The sequence below is a fragment of the Hyaena hyaena genome, unplaced genomic scaffold (genome assembly GCF_003009895.1).
Source record: "Hyaena hyaena isolate Hyena2069 unplaced genomic scaffold, ASM300989v1 scaffold_129, whole genome shotgun sequence".
NCBI lineage: Eukaryota > Metazoa > Chordata > Mammalia > Carnivora > Hyaenidae > Hyaena > Hyaena hyaena.
In genome coordinates, this window is record NW_024080763.1 from 758,706 (window position 1) to 772,392 (window position 13,687).

Sequence of the window (13,687 nt, forward strand, 5' to 3'; positions counted from 1 at the left end):
CGTGACATCCCACCGAGCTTTAGGTAACAGAGACTATGATTTATATAAAACCGGACACACGTACTTCCCCAAGCACGTTCACCAAAAGTCACCACCTGAATCACTGGACTTCCTCCTCCTCGATATTTTTAAATCTTACGTTTTCCTATACTGAGTAAACACCCCTTTTATAAAAAGAAACAAGAAGAGATCAGAGAAAGAGTCCCCAACCAGGAACAAAAAGGACCCAAACTGTGAGCAAACTGCGGCCAGGTGGTAAAGGTGCAGGGGGTGCAGGTGGGGCCACGCAGGCTGTCGGCGGCGACGGTTCGCACCTCTAGTAACAGGCCCCGCGGACGTGGCGACCCTTCCACCGCTCGCTGGGCGGCGAGGCTGCCCACGAGCCCGTCGCCATAGAAACGGAATCCACACGAGGCTGCCAGGGCAGATGTAATTACCTGAGGCCGCGGCAAACATTCTCACCCCCGCGAGAAGGGTGCTCCTGGGGGCTTCAAAGGGCAGCAGGGCCGGGGCCGCCCGGCGGGCACACTTCAGGCCTGGGTGCGACGGCCTCGGAGACGCGCGGCTGCCCCGGGGGCCGCTTATAAAAGCATCCCGGGCCCGCGGCTCCGGAGGGGGCGGCGCAGACGGAGCGCAAGCCGGAGGGCAGGGCGCAGGTCGGGCCATGCGCGCCGCCTCCATCCTCCGTGGGACCCTGCTGCTCTGCTGGCTCGCCGCACCCCTGCCCGCCAGCCCGGAGCCGCTTTTCCACAGCCGGGACCGCTCGGACCTGGAGCCGTCCCCGCTGCGCCGGGCCCAGCCCATCGCCGACCTCCTAGCAGCTCAGGTAGGAGGGGCCCCGGCACCGGGCGCACGCACGTGCACACGGGCGCACGTGCACAGGTGAGCGCTAGCACACGCGGGCAGGTGCATAGGCGGGCATGCGCCCAGGCGGACCCCTGCACGTGCACACACAGGCACGTGCTCCGTGCACATGCAGACCCCTGCACACGCAGGCACGTGCACCCGCCGGAAGGTACCTAGCCGGGCACGCGTCCAGGCGGACCCCTGCACACGCAGGCACGTGCACACTCAGGCACGTGCAGACATGGGCCCAGGCGCGCGCACACGCCGCCTCAGGTCGGGGGAGGGGCTCCTGCAACAACCCACAACCACGGGCTAGCTGTGCCGCACAACACCGGTGACCACGCTCCGTACAGGCAGACACTTAGCGACACACAGACCCCCGCCCCCGAGGCGGTCCATTCTGTAAGCCCAGGAGGGTCCCCGAACGCACACCCGCGCGCGCCAGCCTCGGGGTCCGTCACCCGCGCCCCACGGGTCGCCGTCTCTCTCCGCAGCGCTTCCTGTCCAAGTACGGCTGGGCCGACGCGCCCCCGGGGCCCGGCTCCCGGCCCCCCGGCCCCGCCGCGCCTCGCGCGCGCCCCCCGGCCGCCGCCCTGGCCGAGGCCGTGCGCAGGTTCCAGAAGGTCAACGCGCTGCCCGCGAGCGGGCGGCTGGACGCGGCCACGCTGGCGGCCATGAACAGGCCGCGCTGCGGCGTCCCCGACACGCGGCCGCCGGTGTCCCCGCCGCCCCGGGCGCGGCCCAAGCGCTTCGCGCGGTGGCCGCCGCCTCCATGGGGCCCGCGGCCCGGGGACGCCGCGCCCCGCGGGGACGCCCGGGCCTTCGCCAAGAGGACGCTGACGTGGCGGCTGCTGGGGGACGAGGGCGCCAGCAGCCAGCTGTCCGCGGACGAGCAGCGGCACATCCTCAGACTGGCTTTCAGGATGTGGAGCGAGGTGACGCCGCTGAACTTCCGCGAGGACGTCGCCGCCCCCGGGGCCGCAGTGGACATACAGCTGGGGTTAGGGCGAGGTGAGAGGGCGAAGGCAGCGAGCCAACCCGGGGCTCCCCGTCCCTGCCCCCCACGGCTGCAGGCAGGGCCCCGGAGCATAGGGAGCCCCGCCCTGGTCACCTGTCCCGCGGAGGTGGCCCAGGCGGCGGCGTGGGCCCTCCAGGAAACCCTGTGCGGGCGTCAGCACAGCTCACTGGGCAGGGCGTGGGCACGTCACCCTGCACAGGGCCAGGGGCGGCCCCAGGGGGACATCGGGGAAGTTCCCAGCCTCCGAGCAGGTCAGCCCAGGGGGCATGGCTGCAGAGAGCGAGCTTAGCAGGGCACGAGCCAGGCCGACCGCTCCCGGCCACCACCTCCTCGCTGGGCGGGTGTGGACAAAGTAACCTCTGCAGCCGCGTCTGGGATCTAGGGCTGCTAAGCGCTGCCCTGCTGACTGCACTGACTTCCTGCCGTGAGAAGTCCCCAGGAGTCACTAGGGGACGTGATCATCTGGCGGCACCGCCTTCGTGTTATGACGCGTTGTCAGCTGTTAGGACCCAACTCAGATCTTGCCTATTGACAACACCCCCACCCCCGCCTCTGGGCTCCCCCAACCTGTGCCGTGCAGCTCCGTTTCCAAGCGTTTAGACTTCCTAACACTGTCCAGCCGGCCGGGAGTTCTTGCTTCGGCTCCTGGCCTACAAGCTCATCAAGGCCGTGAACGTTTCGGGTGTCTGTGTTCCCTGTCCCCTTGCCAGGCCGGCACCTGGGCTGTCCTCGGGTTTTTGATGGCAGCGGGCAGGAGTTTGCACACGCCTGGCACCTGGGCGACATCCACTTTGACGACGATGAGCACTTCACACCTCCCACCAGTGATGCGGGCATCAGCCTTCTCAAAGTAAGTGGTCTCGGGCCGCGGGCAGAGGGCGGTGCGGCGACGCGGGCTGGAATCCAGGGAGGAGCCTGCAGCCTTCTGAGAAGTTTCCCCGATTTCCCCGTGGTCCCCCTGAAGCGCAGGCCCCGCCCGGCAGGTGCCCAGGAGCCCTCGCTTTGTGTTCCCTTCTAGGTGGCCGTCCATGAGATTGGCCACGTGCTCGGCCTGCCTCACACCTACAGGCCAGGATCCGTCATGCAGCCGAATTATATCCCCCGGGAGCCGGTGTTAGAGCTGGACTGGGCAGACAGAAAGGCGATTCAGAAGCTGTACGGTAAGGCTGCTCTGGGAGAGCATCCTCTGGGCTCACAGACGACCCTCAGTATTTCAGAGCCTAACTCACTCCTTACTGGGGGGCTGGGCCCCCAACTGGCATAGAACAGTACAGCTCTGACAGCACCCCACAGCCGCTGCCGTGTAACTCCGGGATACAGGCGGCCGCGCGCTGGCTGTAGCCACTAGCACAGAGCAAAGCACTGCCATGGGTGTCCCCTCCCGTGGCCTCTGTTTCACGTGCCACATTACATCTCTGGGAGGAAGGAAGCCCCTGGGGGAAGGTTCCGGCCATCCTAAGGCAAAGAGCAGCAGAGGATCAACTTCCATTTCTATTTAATTGTTCAGGCTAAGGTGTGAATGGTTACTTGATTGAAGTGACTAATGGCTTAGCATAGAGGCTGAAGGGAAAGAAAGCTATCCTCCCCTTTTCCACTGAAAACGGAGACCCCCCCCCCTTCTGTTCCACTCAGACCCTTGTGTTCTTGGCACCAGGCCTCTGCCCGGAGTAGCCGTGCCAGGGCTGCACGGGTTCCCTCAGAGGAAATCTTTCTCTGGTGTGTGCCCAGAACCAAACTGCTCGCCTCCGATGAAGTCAGACCAGCCGTCGGGGCATCGGCTGTGTTTAGGGCGATCACATAACCAGCACCCAAACCGAGATACCTAGAAGCCTGGGAGTGCTGTCAACGAAGATTAGCCGAACAGCCCACATGGGCCCGCCGTGCTGCATACCCCCTCCCCCCACCCCCAAGGCCGCTTCCAGTCTGGTGTGGCGTCTTGCTTTAAGACAGTTTAATAGAGGGGCGCCTGGGTGGCTCAGTCATTTAAGCGTCCGACTTCGGCTCAGGTCACGATCTCATGTTCGTGGGTTCGTGGGTTCGAGCCCTGTGTTGGGCTCTGTGCTGACAGCTCGGAGCCTGGAGCCTGCCTCGGATTCTGTGTCCCTGTCTCTCCCTGCCCCCGCCCGCTCATGCTTGCGCTCTCGCTCGCTCTCTGTCAAAAACAAAGAGCTTAATAGAAAACGCCAGCTTTGCAAGGGTCTCTATTCGAATCACATGTGAAGGTAGCAACAGATGGTTTTTGGCACCAGGTGACGAGCAGCTGGACTTTTTATTTTTTTTAAGGTTCGTGTAAAGGATCATTTGATACCGTATTTGACTGGATTCGCAAAGAGAGAAACCAATATGGAGCCGTGACGATGAGGTTTAGCACGTATTTTTTCCGCAACGGCTGGTACTGGCTTTACGAAAACCGCAACAACCGGACCCGCTACGGGGATCCCCTCCAGATCGCCAGGGGCTGGCACGGGATCCCCGCGCAAAACGTAGATGCTTTTGTCCACCTCTGGACGTGGAGGAGAGAAGAACGGTATTTCTTTAAAGGTAGAGGTTCCCCCGGGTGGCTCCGTTCCTGGCATCGCACAGGCACGTTCGGAACGAGGGCTCGGGGCCGAGCGGGGAATCCTCCGTTAGCGCCCCTGCATCACGGGCCTCCGTTTGCTCCGCCCGAGTGGAAGCTCCGGGAGCCCAGGGTGGGAAGGCACTGGGTGCATCAGATGAGCAGACGACCGAGTGCCCAGCTGTGCCAGGCCCTGAGGGGGCTGCCAAGGGCCCTCCCTGCCGATTTCGCTAACTCCGGAGAGGAAGAGCCTTGGAGGCCCGTGGCCAGGAGCCTGCGGTGAAGGAGGGGGAGCGGGTGGGGAGACCCCTGCCCTGGGGACTGGAGTCAGGGCTTGACGCAGCTGCGCAGGCTGTGGGGGACCCGGGAGCCCGCGAGGACACCGGGGGTGTGATGGGGGGAAGTGGACAGGGGTGAGGGGTGAGACACAGGAAGCGGAAGGCGTTAGAGTGAAGGGGGGGGAACAGGTCCGAGCGACAGCTGAGCGCATGGGGTGCGACAGGGCGCTTACACGGGACGAGAGTCAGGTGCAAAGACGGGGTCGGCCTGGGCCGTCAGCCATTGAGGAGTCGGTGGCAGTTTCTGAGCGGGGATCAGAGTGTTGCTGGAGGGCAGGAGCCGCGCCGGGGGCCCGGGGCCGGCGGCCGGCGGCCGCGCAGAGAAGACAGGCCGGGGCCGCCCTGCCCGGGGCGTCTGTGCCCGCGTCACGGAGGCCGGCTGCCCTCGCACACCAGGTGCCTGGAGTCTGCGCACAAACCAGATACTGTGGTGGCTGCTTTCTTTCCCTTCCCGGAACTTCCGCCCTAGAGGCAAGCCGTGTGGCCGCCGTGTGCCCGCGCCCCGGGACTGGGGCCCGGCCTTCCGCGGCTCAGGAGTCAGAGGCACGAGCCAAACCGAGAGGAAGCCGCGTGTAGGTTTTGCCATAAGAAAAACCTGAATTTTCTCTCCATCGCACAAAGGAAGAGTGGAGCTCAGTTACGTGAACAAACTGCCCAGGGTGGACTTTTCTAGGTCAGATCTCTCAGGCTGGGAGCACATCTCAGGGTCCTAAGTCCCGGAGAGCTGCTACAGGCAACAACACCCCGTCGTTACAGAGTGAGGTCACTCAGGTCAAGGCGGGGGCTGTGGGACACGGGGGTGTTTTATACTCGGAGCCGTAAGAACCTCTCACGTTTAACGCGCCAAGAATACTTTAAATTCAAATATCCCAGTTAGAGTGAACTGCACCACCGGCTGGCAAACGTCACTGTTTTCTCTCCACGGTAAGCCTCTCGGGATGGGGACAGAAGCGGGGTCCCAGGGGGAAGGAAGCTCCTGGGGCGGCTGCTACGGAACGGAACTGCCTGTGGGTTGTAAGAGGTGAACACGATTATTCTCTTTTATGCTGACGACATGCCAGCGTTCAGGACGAGGAACTAATAAGCAGAGTCCAGAATAGTCCCGTGGTGTTTCAGAGCATGAAATTAGCATTTGGCTCGTGACACGAAACAGGACCCGCCACGCCTTCGTAGGACCGTGGGTGGAGCCACTGGGGTGGAACTGGGGCGTCTCGGCCGCACCGGGTCCAGCCTGGGCCGTCAACCTGGATGAAGTACCTCAGCCCTGCTCCGGTCCCCTCACTTGTACAACAGAGCTGGCGGTCGAACTGCAGAATTCTAAAATCCTGAAAAAAAGTTGGGGTGCCCGGCTGGCTTAGTTGGTAGAGCATGTGACTCTTGTGACCTTGGGGTTGCACGTTTGAGTCCCACACCGCGTGTAGAGATTACTTAAAAAAACAATCCTAAAAAAAAAGACGATCATAAGGATCATGTTTTCTATAAAAAGAGAGCTTATATTATGGTGGGAAATAATTCAGGGCAACACATGGGTCCCTACTATGTAAAAGGAAGATCATGAGATTACGTAGGAAGAATGTGAAAAGACCCTATGATTTGTCATTTTGGTTTTGGGGAGTGGGGCTCGAGGGCCCTGCGAAAGGCAACCAACATTTTAATAGCAGCAATGACTGCCAGAACCGATCGACAAGTAAGTAATTCAAGACCTGGGGAATCATTCATTCGAGTGGAGGCTTCACGCAGATACTGAGGTCCTGCCTTCTGCTGGGGTCATGGCAAAATGTCAGCGGTTGACTTGAGAGCTGGAGCGAAAGCGGCCCTCTTGGTGGTTGTCTGTAATTAAACGGTAATAAACCATATAAGCATTTTCTGTTTGGCTCTCAGGAAATCAGTACTGGAGATACGACAGTGAAAAGGACCAGGCCTACACAGAAGATGAACACGGGAGAAGCTACCCCAGAAGGATTTCAGAAGGATTTCCTGGCATTCCAAGCCCCCTGGACACTGCCTTCTATGACCGAAGAAAGCAGTTAATTTACTTCTTCAAAGAGTCCCTCGTAAGTAGGCGGCTTTCCAACTTGCTATGGCTTCCGTCAGTTCTCACTGAAGCCTGTCAGAGGACTAAGTTGTTAAAAGTTGTTCTCAACTGCCTCGCCCTGGAGGATCGTGGCAGATCCCATTGTATGAAAAATTAGGAAATTCAAGCCCAGAGAATTTGGTGCAAAGCCACAGATTTGCCTATCTCATCCCTATAAATTAATCTAAAAATGATTTTCAGAAATGCCGGTCTTACTTGCTTTGCAGGTGTTTGCATTTGATGTCAACAGAAATCAAGTACTTGATTCTTATCCGATGAAGATTACTGATGCGTTTCCAGCAATAGAGCCACAAAACCATCCTCTCAGAAACATAGACTCCGCTTATTACTCCTACGCACACAACTCCGTTTTCTTGCTCAAAGGCAGCGCGTACTGGAAAGTGGCCAGCGACAAGGACAGACAACAGCATTCGTGGCTTCCTTCAAGTGGCTTGTTTCCAAAGCAGTCCATCTCCGAGAAGTGGTTTGACATTTGTGATGTCCACACCTCCACCCTAAACATGTAAGGAGAAACACCGGCACATGGAGAATGAAAGGGATTTCTAAGAGAAAGTCGGAGTTCTCTTACAAAGAAAATAAACCAGATTTTTAATAATTGAAGCAAACAGGACTAAAAATGGAAAAAGCCATTCCTGGAACTTTTAAGATATTTGATTTAAAAGTCAGTTTTTCAGGCAAAAAAAGTTACCAAATGGTTTTACAAAATTTTTAGGAAAGGTTAAAAAACAAAACAGAATCCCGAGGAATCCCTGTCCTTCCACCACCCAGCGCCCCCGTACCGATTTCAGGGCCGGGCGGGAACACAGCTGTAGCCACAGGACCCAATCAGGGAAGGAGACACAGCCCCCCCCCACAGATGTGGCGTTACTACCCTGAACACTTAGGGATTCAGGGGAAGCGCAGATTTCAAATTAACCACGCCCCACACTTCCTGTCGTCGTAATTTATCTCCTTCTCCTGGACAGTGTGCGGGCTTTCCCACGCGTTTCTCCCCTCTTCGCAGCGTCGCCGGAGTGCCAAGGCACAGACCGGGGCGCACAGCTCTAGTCGCAGGAACAAGGTCACAGCTGTGGCCCTGCCAAGGTCACCGCAGCAGCCGCCGGCAACCCTTGCCCCGGACTCCAGCCCAGGGCCCTGGCACCTTCTCTCCATCCCTGGCACGGAAATTAGCTGGAAAACAAGCCGTCTCCATGACCAGGCCACAAACAGCACAATTCCGCTCAACTAACCGCCAAAGCTCAAGCACTTTAAGCAGCGCTCCTTTAAGATCGGCAGATGACAAAACATTTAGACTTTTTCTGCCCCCGTAGGGGATGTTCATATTATTGCTTCAACAAGAGAAGACCGCTAGAACTGGGATCTTCTTGCTTAAAAACTATCCGACTAAACGGCTGTTCAGCCGAGGAGAGGCCAGAAGACGAGGCCAGGGTGACATCCCTGACACCAGCTCACTTCATTAGCTCTTCTGGGTGGAAGCGAGCAGACTATGAAGGGAGAGCAGAGGGACAGCTGTCCTGACAGGCTCCTGGTTCACAACTCAGGTAAAACTTTAAATGCCTCGGTTTCTGCGAATGGATGCAGATCTGTCCCAAGGGAATGCAAACCAGCTAAGGGGACAGAGCTAGGGCAGGGGTCAACTCACTGCCAAGGAGAACACTGACCCGCTCAGCACGTGAGAGAGCAGTTTGTAAAGATTCCGCTTTATTCCAGACAACGTTCCAGCAGGTTCAGACTCCAGAGGGCGCGGCCGCTGGGCCGGGGGGGGGGGCTGCCGGTCACGGCGCGCAAGGTCGGGGGGAGCCCACTGCCCGCACTCGGGGCCAGGCCAGTGGACTTGGGGCAGGGGCGGGCTCCGGTCTTCAAGTCCCAGCCGTCAAAGGAGAGCGCAGGCCCGGTTTCTGTTCCGTGTCCTTGAAGCGGAGGCTGTGGGCCCAGGGCAGGTGGGCGGCGCCCGGAGGGGTGGGGAGCAGAGGACACACGTGCGCCCAGGTGAGAGCCACGCAGGGCGGTGGCAAGTAGTGTCCTGTCCCCGCGACGACGCAGTGAATGGCAGAGATTTTTAGTGTTTCAATCTTTACTTCGTAAAATTAAACCAAAACCTGATTTATCAAATCAAAACTCAAAGTGCAGAATGTGAAATTCAGGAAAAATAACAAGACATTTTAAATAAATAATTTATTTATTCAAAATAGTTTTCTTACCTTATTCACAGTTTCCAGTTTACAGTGAAAGGAAGGGGGAGCAGTACCTATCCTTGATCAACTGTCCTAGCCCGTCAGAGAGAAGCGGCCGCCCTCGGCACACCCCGAACACACCACCGCAGAGCCTCACGCGCCGCGGGAGGAGGGGGGTCACCTTCCATGCGACCGAGAAGCACTGTAGACACAGGACGTTTCTTCAACCTGCCTGACTGAACACTCAGTCATCTGGGTGAAAGTTCCCGACAGAAGTATCCTCACCCAAAATAATTCTCTTAACCCCGTGGAGGCTAATAGACTTGAAACCTGTTTACGAGTGTACCTGCGTCACAGAAAGCGTGGGGACACAGGTCCCACATACGTCTCCGAGAAACAACGCCAGGGGCCTTCAGTCTGACTCTGACTTTGCTTCAAATGAAGCAAAGAACTCAACCACGAGTTGTCTGTCATGGGGAATGAGAACTGTTTCCTCTGCTGTGCCTGTTTCTAGTGGTGATTTCCCTATTTAATGACACGAAGCACCGAATGGACACACCAGCCCCCGAGAGCAGAAGGCACGGACAGCGTCCCTGCGGATGGAGCCTCAGACCCGAGTCACTGGCCGCTGCCACGAGCAAGCTGGTCCAGCAAGTGGAGGAGAACGTCGATTCTTTCCAGAAGAGTTGTGTTCCTGTTGGCGGTGGCTCTCAGAAGCTGGGAGTAAGTCTGCTTGTTGGTTTTGAGGACTGCATCTTCTTCAGTATTACTGCTGCGTTAGAAGGAAAAAAAAACAGCAGAAGAGCCCGGTGAGGTCCACCAACAAGTCAGAAAGAAACCTGAAGGCTGAACAGTGCCAGCCCATGCCGGGCACGGGAAGCGGGTGTTCTGGGGCTGCCTAGTCCGTACTCCCCCGCCCGCATCCGCTGTTCACAGGCCTGTTTTTACACATTCACTTCAAAAGGTCTATTAAAACCAAGGCTCATTCTCTTTACAGAGATCTGAGTGCCTAGCACGTGCTGGGAACCGCTCGGGGCAGTGGCCAGGACACACCGAGCAGAGCCCCTGCCCCCGTGGCGTCTGCCTACGGAAGCAGCAGCGGGGAGAAGCTGTGCAGCAGACAGGCCGGCGACCGCGTGCCCCCGAGGACACACGGGGGAGGAAACCCCGCGCGGGTGGCCTGGGGCCCGGAGAGCGGCCGGGATCTCCGCCCGCCTCTGCGGCCCGGCCCCCCCACAGCTGTTCACGAGCACACATCCAACGCGGCTGCGGGGAGGTTCTCCCTGGGGCTGGACCTGCGAGGGGCTGCAGCACGGACCCGACTGCATGGGACAGGTCAGTGTGACCTCGTGTGGAGGGCGCCCTCAGGTGCAGGGCTCGAGACGCACTCCACCTACAAACTGTTTAACCAAAACTTGAGTTGTTTGTCTTGAAAATCTGTCCCCTACAGGTCACATCAGTGGACCCTTATGTTAGAAAAGACTACTATTACGTGGCAGCTCATTTCTAGCATTTTTTTTTTTTTTTTTTTTTTTTTAAAACGGACCAGACAGAATACAGACCTCCCGGCCACGCACGACCAGGTAACTGCTGACAGGTGTCTACACCCGAGCCGTGCCGTAACCCTGGCGCCTCAGGAGGGCAAGGACTTATCTTATACATGTAAATACCAAGGCCCAGACGGGCCAAATAATCTGGACTGAGATAAAAACATTATACTCGGACTCCAAATGCTGTGCTCTTTCCACTCACCAATATGCAAACGCTCCACTTCTGCCCAAGTGCCCGCCAGGCTGGCAAGAGCAAACCAGCATCTGGAACCTCCCTCCAGTGCACATCGAGGCTCAGGCTGGGAGGCCACCTCCTCATCGTGGCTGCGCTTGCTCTTCCTCACTAGGACCCCGCTGTCCACACTGGGCTGAGCACGGGCCAGGCTGGAAATGGCGTGGGCTCCGCACGGCCCTCTGTGGAGACCGGCTCCTCCTCTCGCCCTTAGTCATACTTCCGTAATCAGGCAAATCTCTCTTCCCCTCAAAACCGCCCATGGCGCAGCCCAAGTGACTGTTCGAAATGCATCCACTATTTATAGCTGGGGCCTAAGACACTTAGGTTTTAATTCTGGGGTGCAGCTGACATTTGCAAAACCTCTGCTCTTGCAAGAAACTTAAACTCCTTTCTGACAAATCAAGGCAACAGGACTTAATCAGAACGAGTCTTCAAGGACAACGAGGCCACACCGTGGCTGGTGCCTGAAGGTACCAGACGGCCGCTGGGATCATACATTTAGAACTGCGAGATTTGTTCTCATCATAATTCTGAATCTTAAATCCTCATCTTCCAATTTCTACAAATGACTCCCATCCTTAATCAACTCTACTCTCACCAAGTCTCATTGAACCATGAACTCTAACAAGGGTCCCAACATTTCACAGGCTTATCTTTCTTCCAAAGGCAACCAACATCTATTTTCCTTTTTTAATAATGTTAACCAAATACACACACACGTACAAATATACGTATATACACATGTGTGTATATATAAGGTATATTATACATACATATACATAAGATATACATATATATGTCTGTGTGTGTGCCTTTTAAAAGGTTTTCGCTTATTCACTTTGAGACAAGAGTATGTGCATACATGCGAGTAGGGGAGGGGTAGAGAGAGAATCCCAAGCAGGCTCTTTGCTATCAGCACAGAGCCTGATGCAGAGCTCGAACTCCTCAACTGCAAGATCATGACCTGAGCTGAAACCAAGAATCAGATGAGCCACCTAGGTGCCCCAATCTTAACAAAATATTAAAAGTACATACATGGCCAGGAACAGTCCACAAATCTACAAGATCTGCCCTCTGCACCATGCTCAAGAGCTTCCCAAACCCTCAGAGTCTACGTTTACATTTTTCATAGCTTTGCATTCTAAGAAACCCCAAAGCCATCACAAAGGTAAAGAGGCTCCAGTCTGCTAAAGCAAGGAGTATTAAACTACAGTTTTAACTTCTTCCCAAAAGAAAAAAACAGAACCCAACATGACAAAACAAGCATTTCTATAGGGGCGCCTGGGTGCCTCAGTCGGTTGAGCATCCCAACTTCGGTTCGGGTCATGATCTAGATTTCGGGAGTTCAAGCCCATGTCGGGCTCTCTGCTGACAGCTCAGAGCCTGGAGCTGCTTCAGATGCTGTGCCTCCTCTTTCTCTGCCCCTCCCCTGCTCACATAAACTCACTCTCTCAAACATAAAAAAGCATTTCTAGCAGGACAACATGGTTATCATAAGAGGAAGTTGTCCTAAGAGGATTCTAAGAAAATTAAAATTTTCAATTTTATTAAAAAATTTTTAACGTTTATTTGAGAGCGAGAGAGAGCGCCAACCCATGCAAGTGAGGGAGGAGCAGAGAGAGAGAGGGAGAGCATCTCAAGCAGGCTCCAGGCTGCCAGCATAGAGCCAGCGTGGGCCTGGGACCCACGAAACCCTGAGATCATGACCCGAGACCAAGAGGCAGCTGCTTAACCGACTGAGTCACCTGACGCCCCAGAAAATTTAGATATTTAATTAAACTGTTTTTTTTTTTTTTAAGCAGGGGTGGGGTGGGTAGAAAATAATTAAAACATACTAGTTCATAGCAGCACTCTCAACAATAGCTAAAACAGGGAAAGAGCCTAAGTGTCCATCAACGGACGAATGGATCAAGAAGATGTGGTTTATCTATACCATGGAACACTACATGGGAATGAGAAAGAATGAAATCTGGCCATGGGTAGCAACATGGATGGACCTTGAGGGTGTTATGCTGAGCAAAATAAGTCAGGCAGAGAAGGACAAATACCACATGTTTGCACATATAGGAGGATTAGGAGGAACTTAACGGAGGAACAAGGGGGAGAAGAAGGGCGGAAATGGTGGGGGAAAGGGAGAGAGGCAAACCACGAGAGACTCTTGAATGCTGACAAAAACTGAGGACTGATGGATGTGGAGGGAGGGAGGAGATGGGCATGGAGGAGGGCACTTGTGGGGATGAGCACTGGGTGTTATATGGAAACCAACTGGACAATAAACTATTTGTAAAAAAGCAAAAGCAGAAACAAAACACACTAGTATTTCTTTTAAGGTCTAGCTCTGATCTCCCTTTTCTGCAGACAGAATGCTCACGGACTCGTGGGGAGACGGCAGGGCGCAGCGCGGGCCGCCCTCTTCACAACAGAACCGCGGTCTCGTGTGCCGACCAGTAACACCCGGGAGACACACGCACTGACATAAGAACCACTTTCTCTGTTTTGAAGCCTAGCCGTACGTTAACTGTACGAACGCAAATATCACAGTTAACAGTCTTTTAATAAACTTTGAAAATTAACACAAATTAGCTAAAGAGGACTTAATGCATCCTACACAAAAACTTTTGAAATTTTGAAAGCAGCTAGAGAAAAAAAAAAAGGCCCATTACATACGTAAAAACAAAGGGAAGACGAAGAACCAGAGAGCACGCACGCCAGAAGGCCAGGGAGGGACGGCCTTCACGGGTGGGATGGAAAAGTCTATCAACCCAGAACTCTACACGCAGCCGCACATTTCCCCAAGCCGGAAGAGGAATAAAGACTGTCGGACAACCAAAATGGGAGAATTCTCTGCTGCCAGATGTTAAAGGAAGTTTCTCA

At 55.8% G+C, this 13,687-nt stretch overlaps 2 protein-coding genes across 5 annotated transcripts in view; one reads left to right on the forward strand and one right to left on the reverse strand.

Annotated features, from left to right (window-relative positions):
• The first annotated feature begins 664 nt into the window (after nt 1-664).
• MMP21 (matrix metallopeptidase 21) lies at nt 665-8,957 on the forward strand. Its single transcript, XM_039237906.1, has 7 exons — nt 665-826; nt 1,341-1,857; nt 2,575-2,714; nt 2,883-3,024; nt 4,148-4,405; nt 6,641-6,813; nt 7,061-8,957. The coding sequence occupies exons 1-7, from the start codon at nt 665-667 to the stop codon at nt 7,358-7,360; spliced, it is 1,692 nt and encodes a 563-aa protein (XP_039093837.1). The 3' UTR covers nt 7,361-8,957.
• A 57-nt stretch (nt 8,958-9,014) lies between these two features.
• EDRF1 (erythroid differentiation regulatory factor 1) overlaps nt 9,015-13,687 on the reverse strand; it is a 40,174-nt gene continuing 35,501 nt past the window's right edge. For 3 of the 4 annotated variants that reach the window (XM_039237901.1, XM_039237903.1, XM_039237904.1), the window contains one exon: nt 9,015-9,800. In XM_039237901.1, the coding sequence (XP_039093832.1) occupies nt 9,647-9,800 (154 nt within the window). In that variant the 3' untranslated portion in view covers nt 9,015-9,646. The remainder of the gene's footprint in view (nt 9,801-13,687) is intronic. The other variant, XM_039237902.1, reaches the window with a different exon arrangement.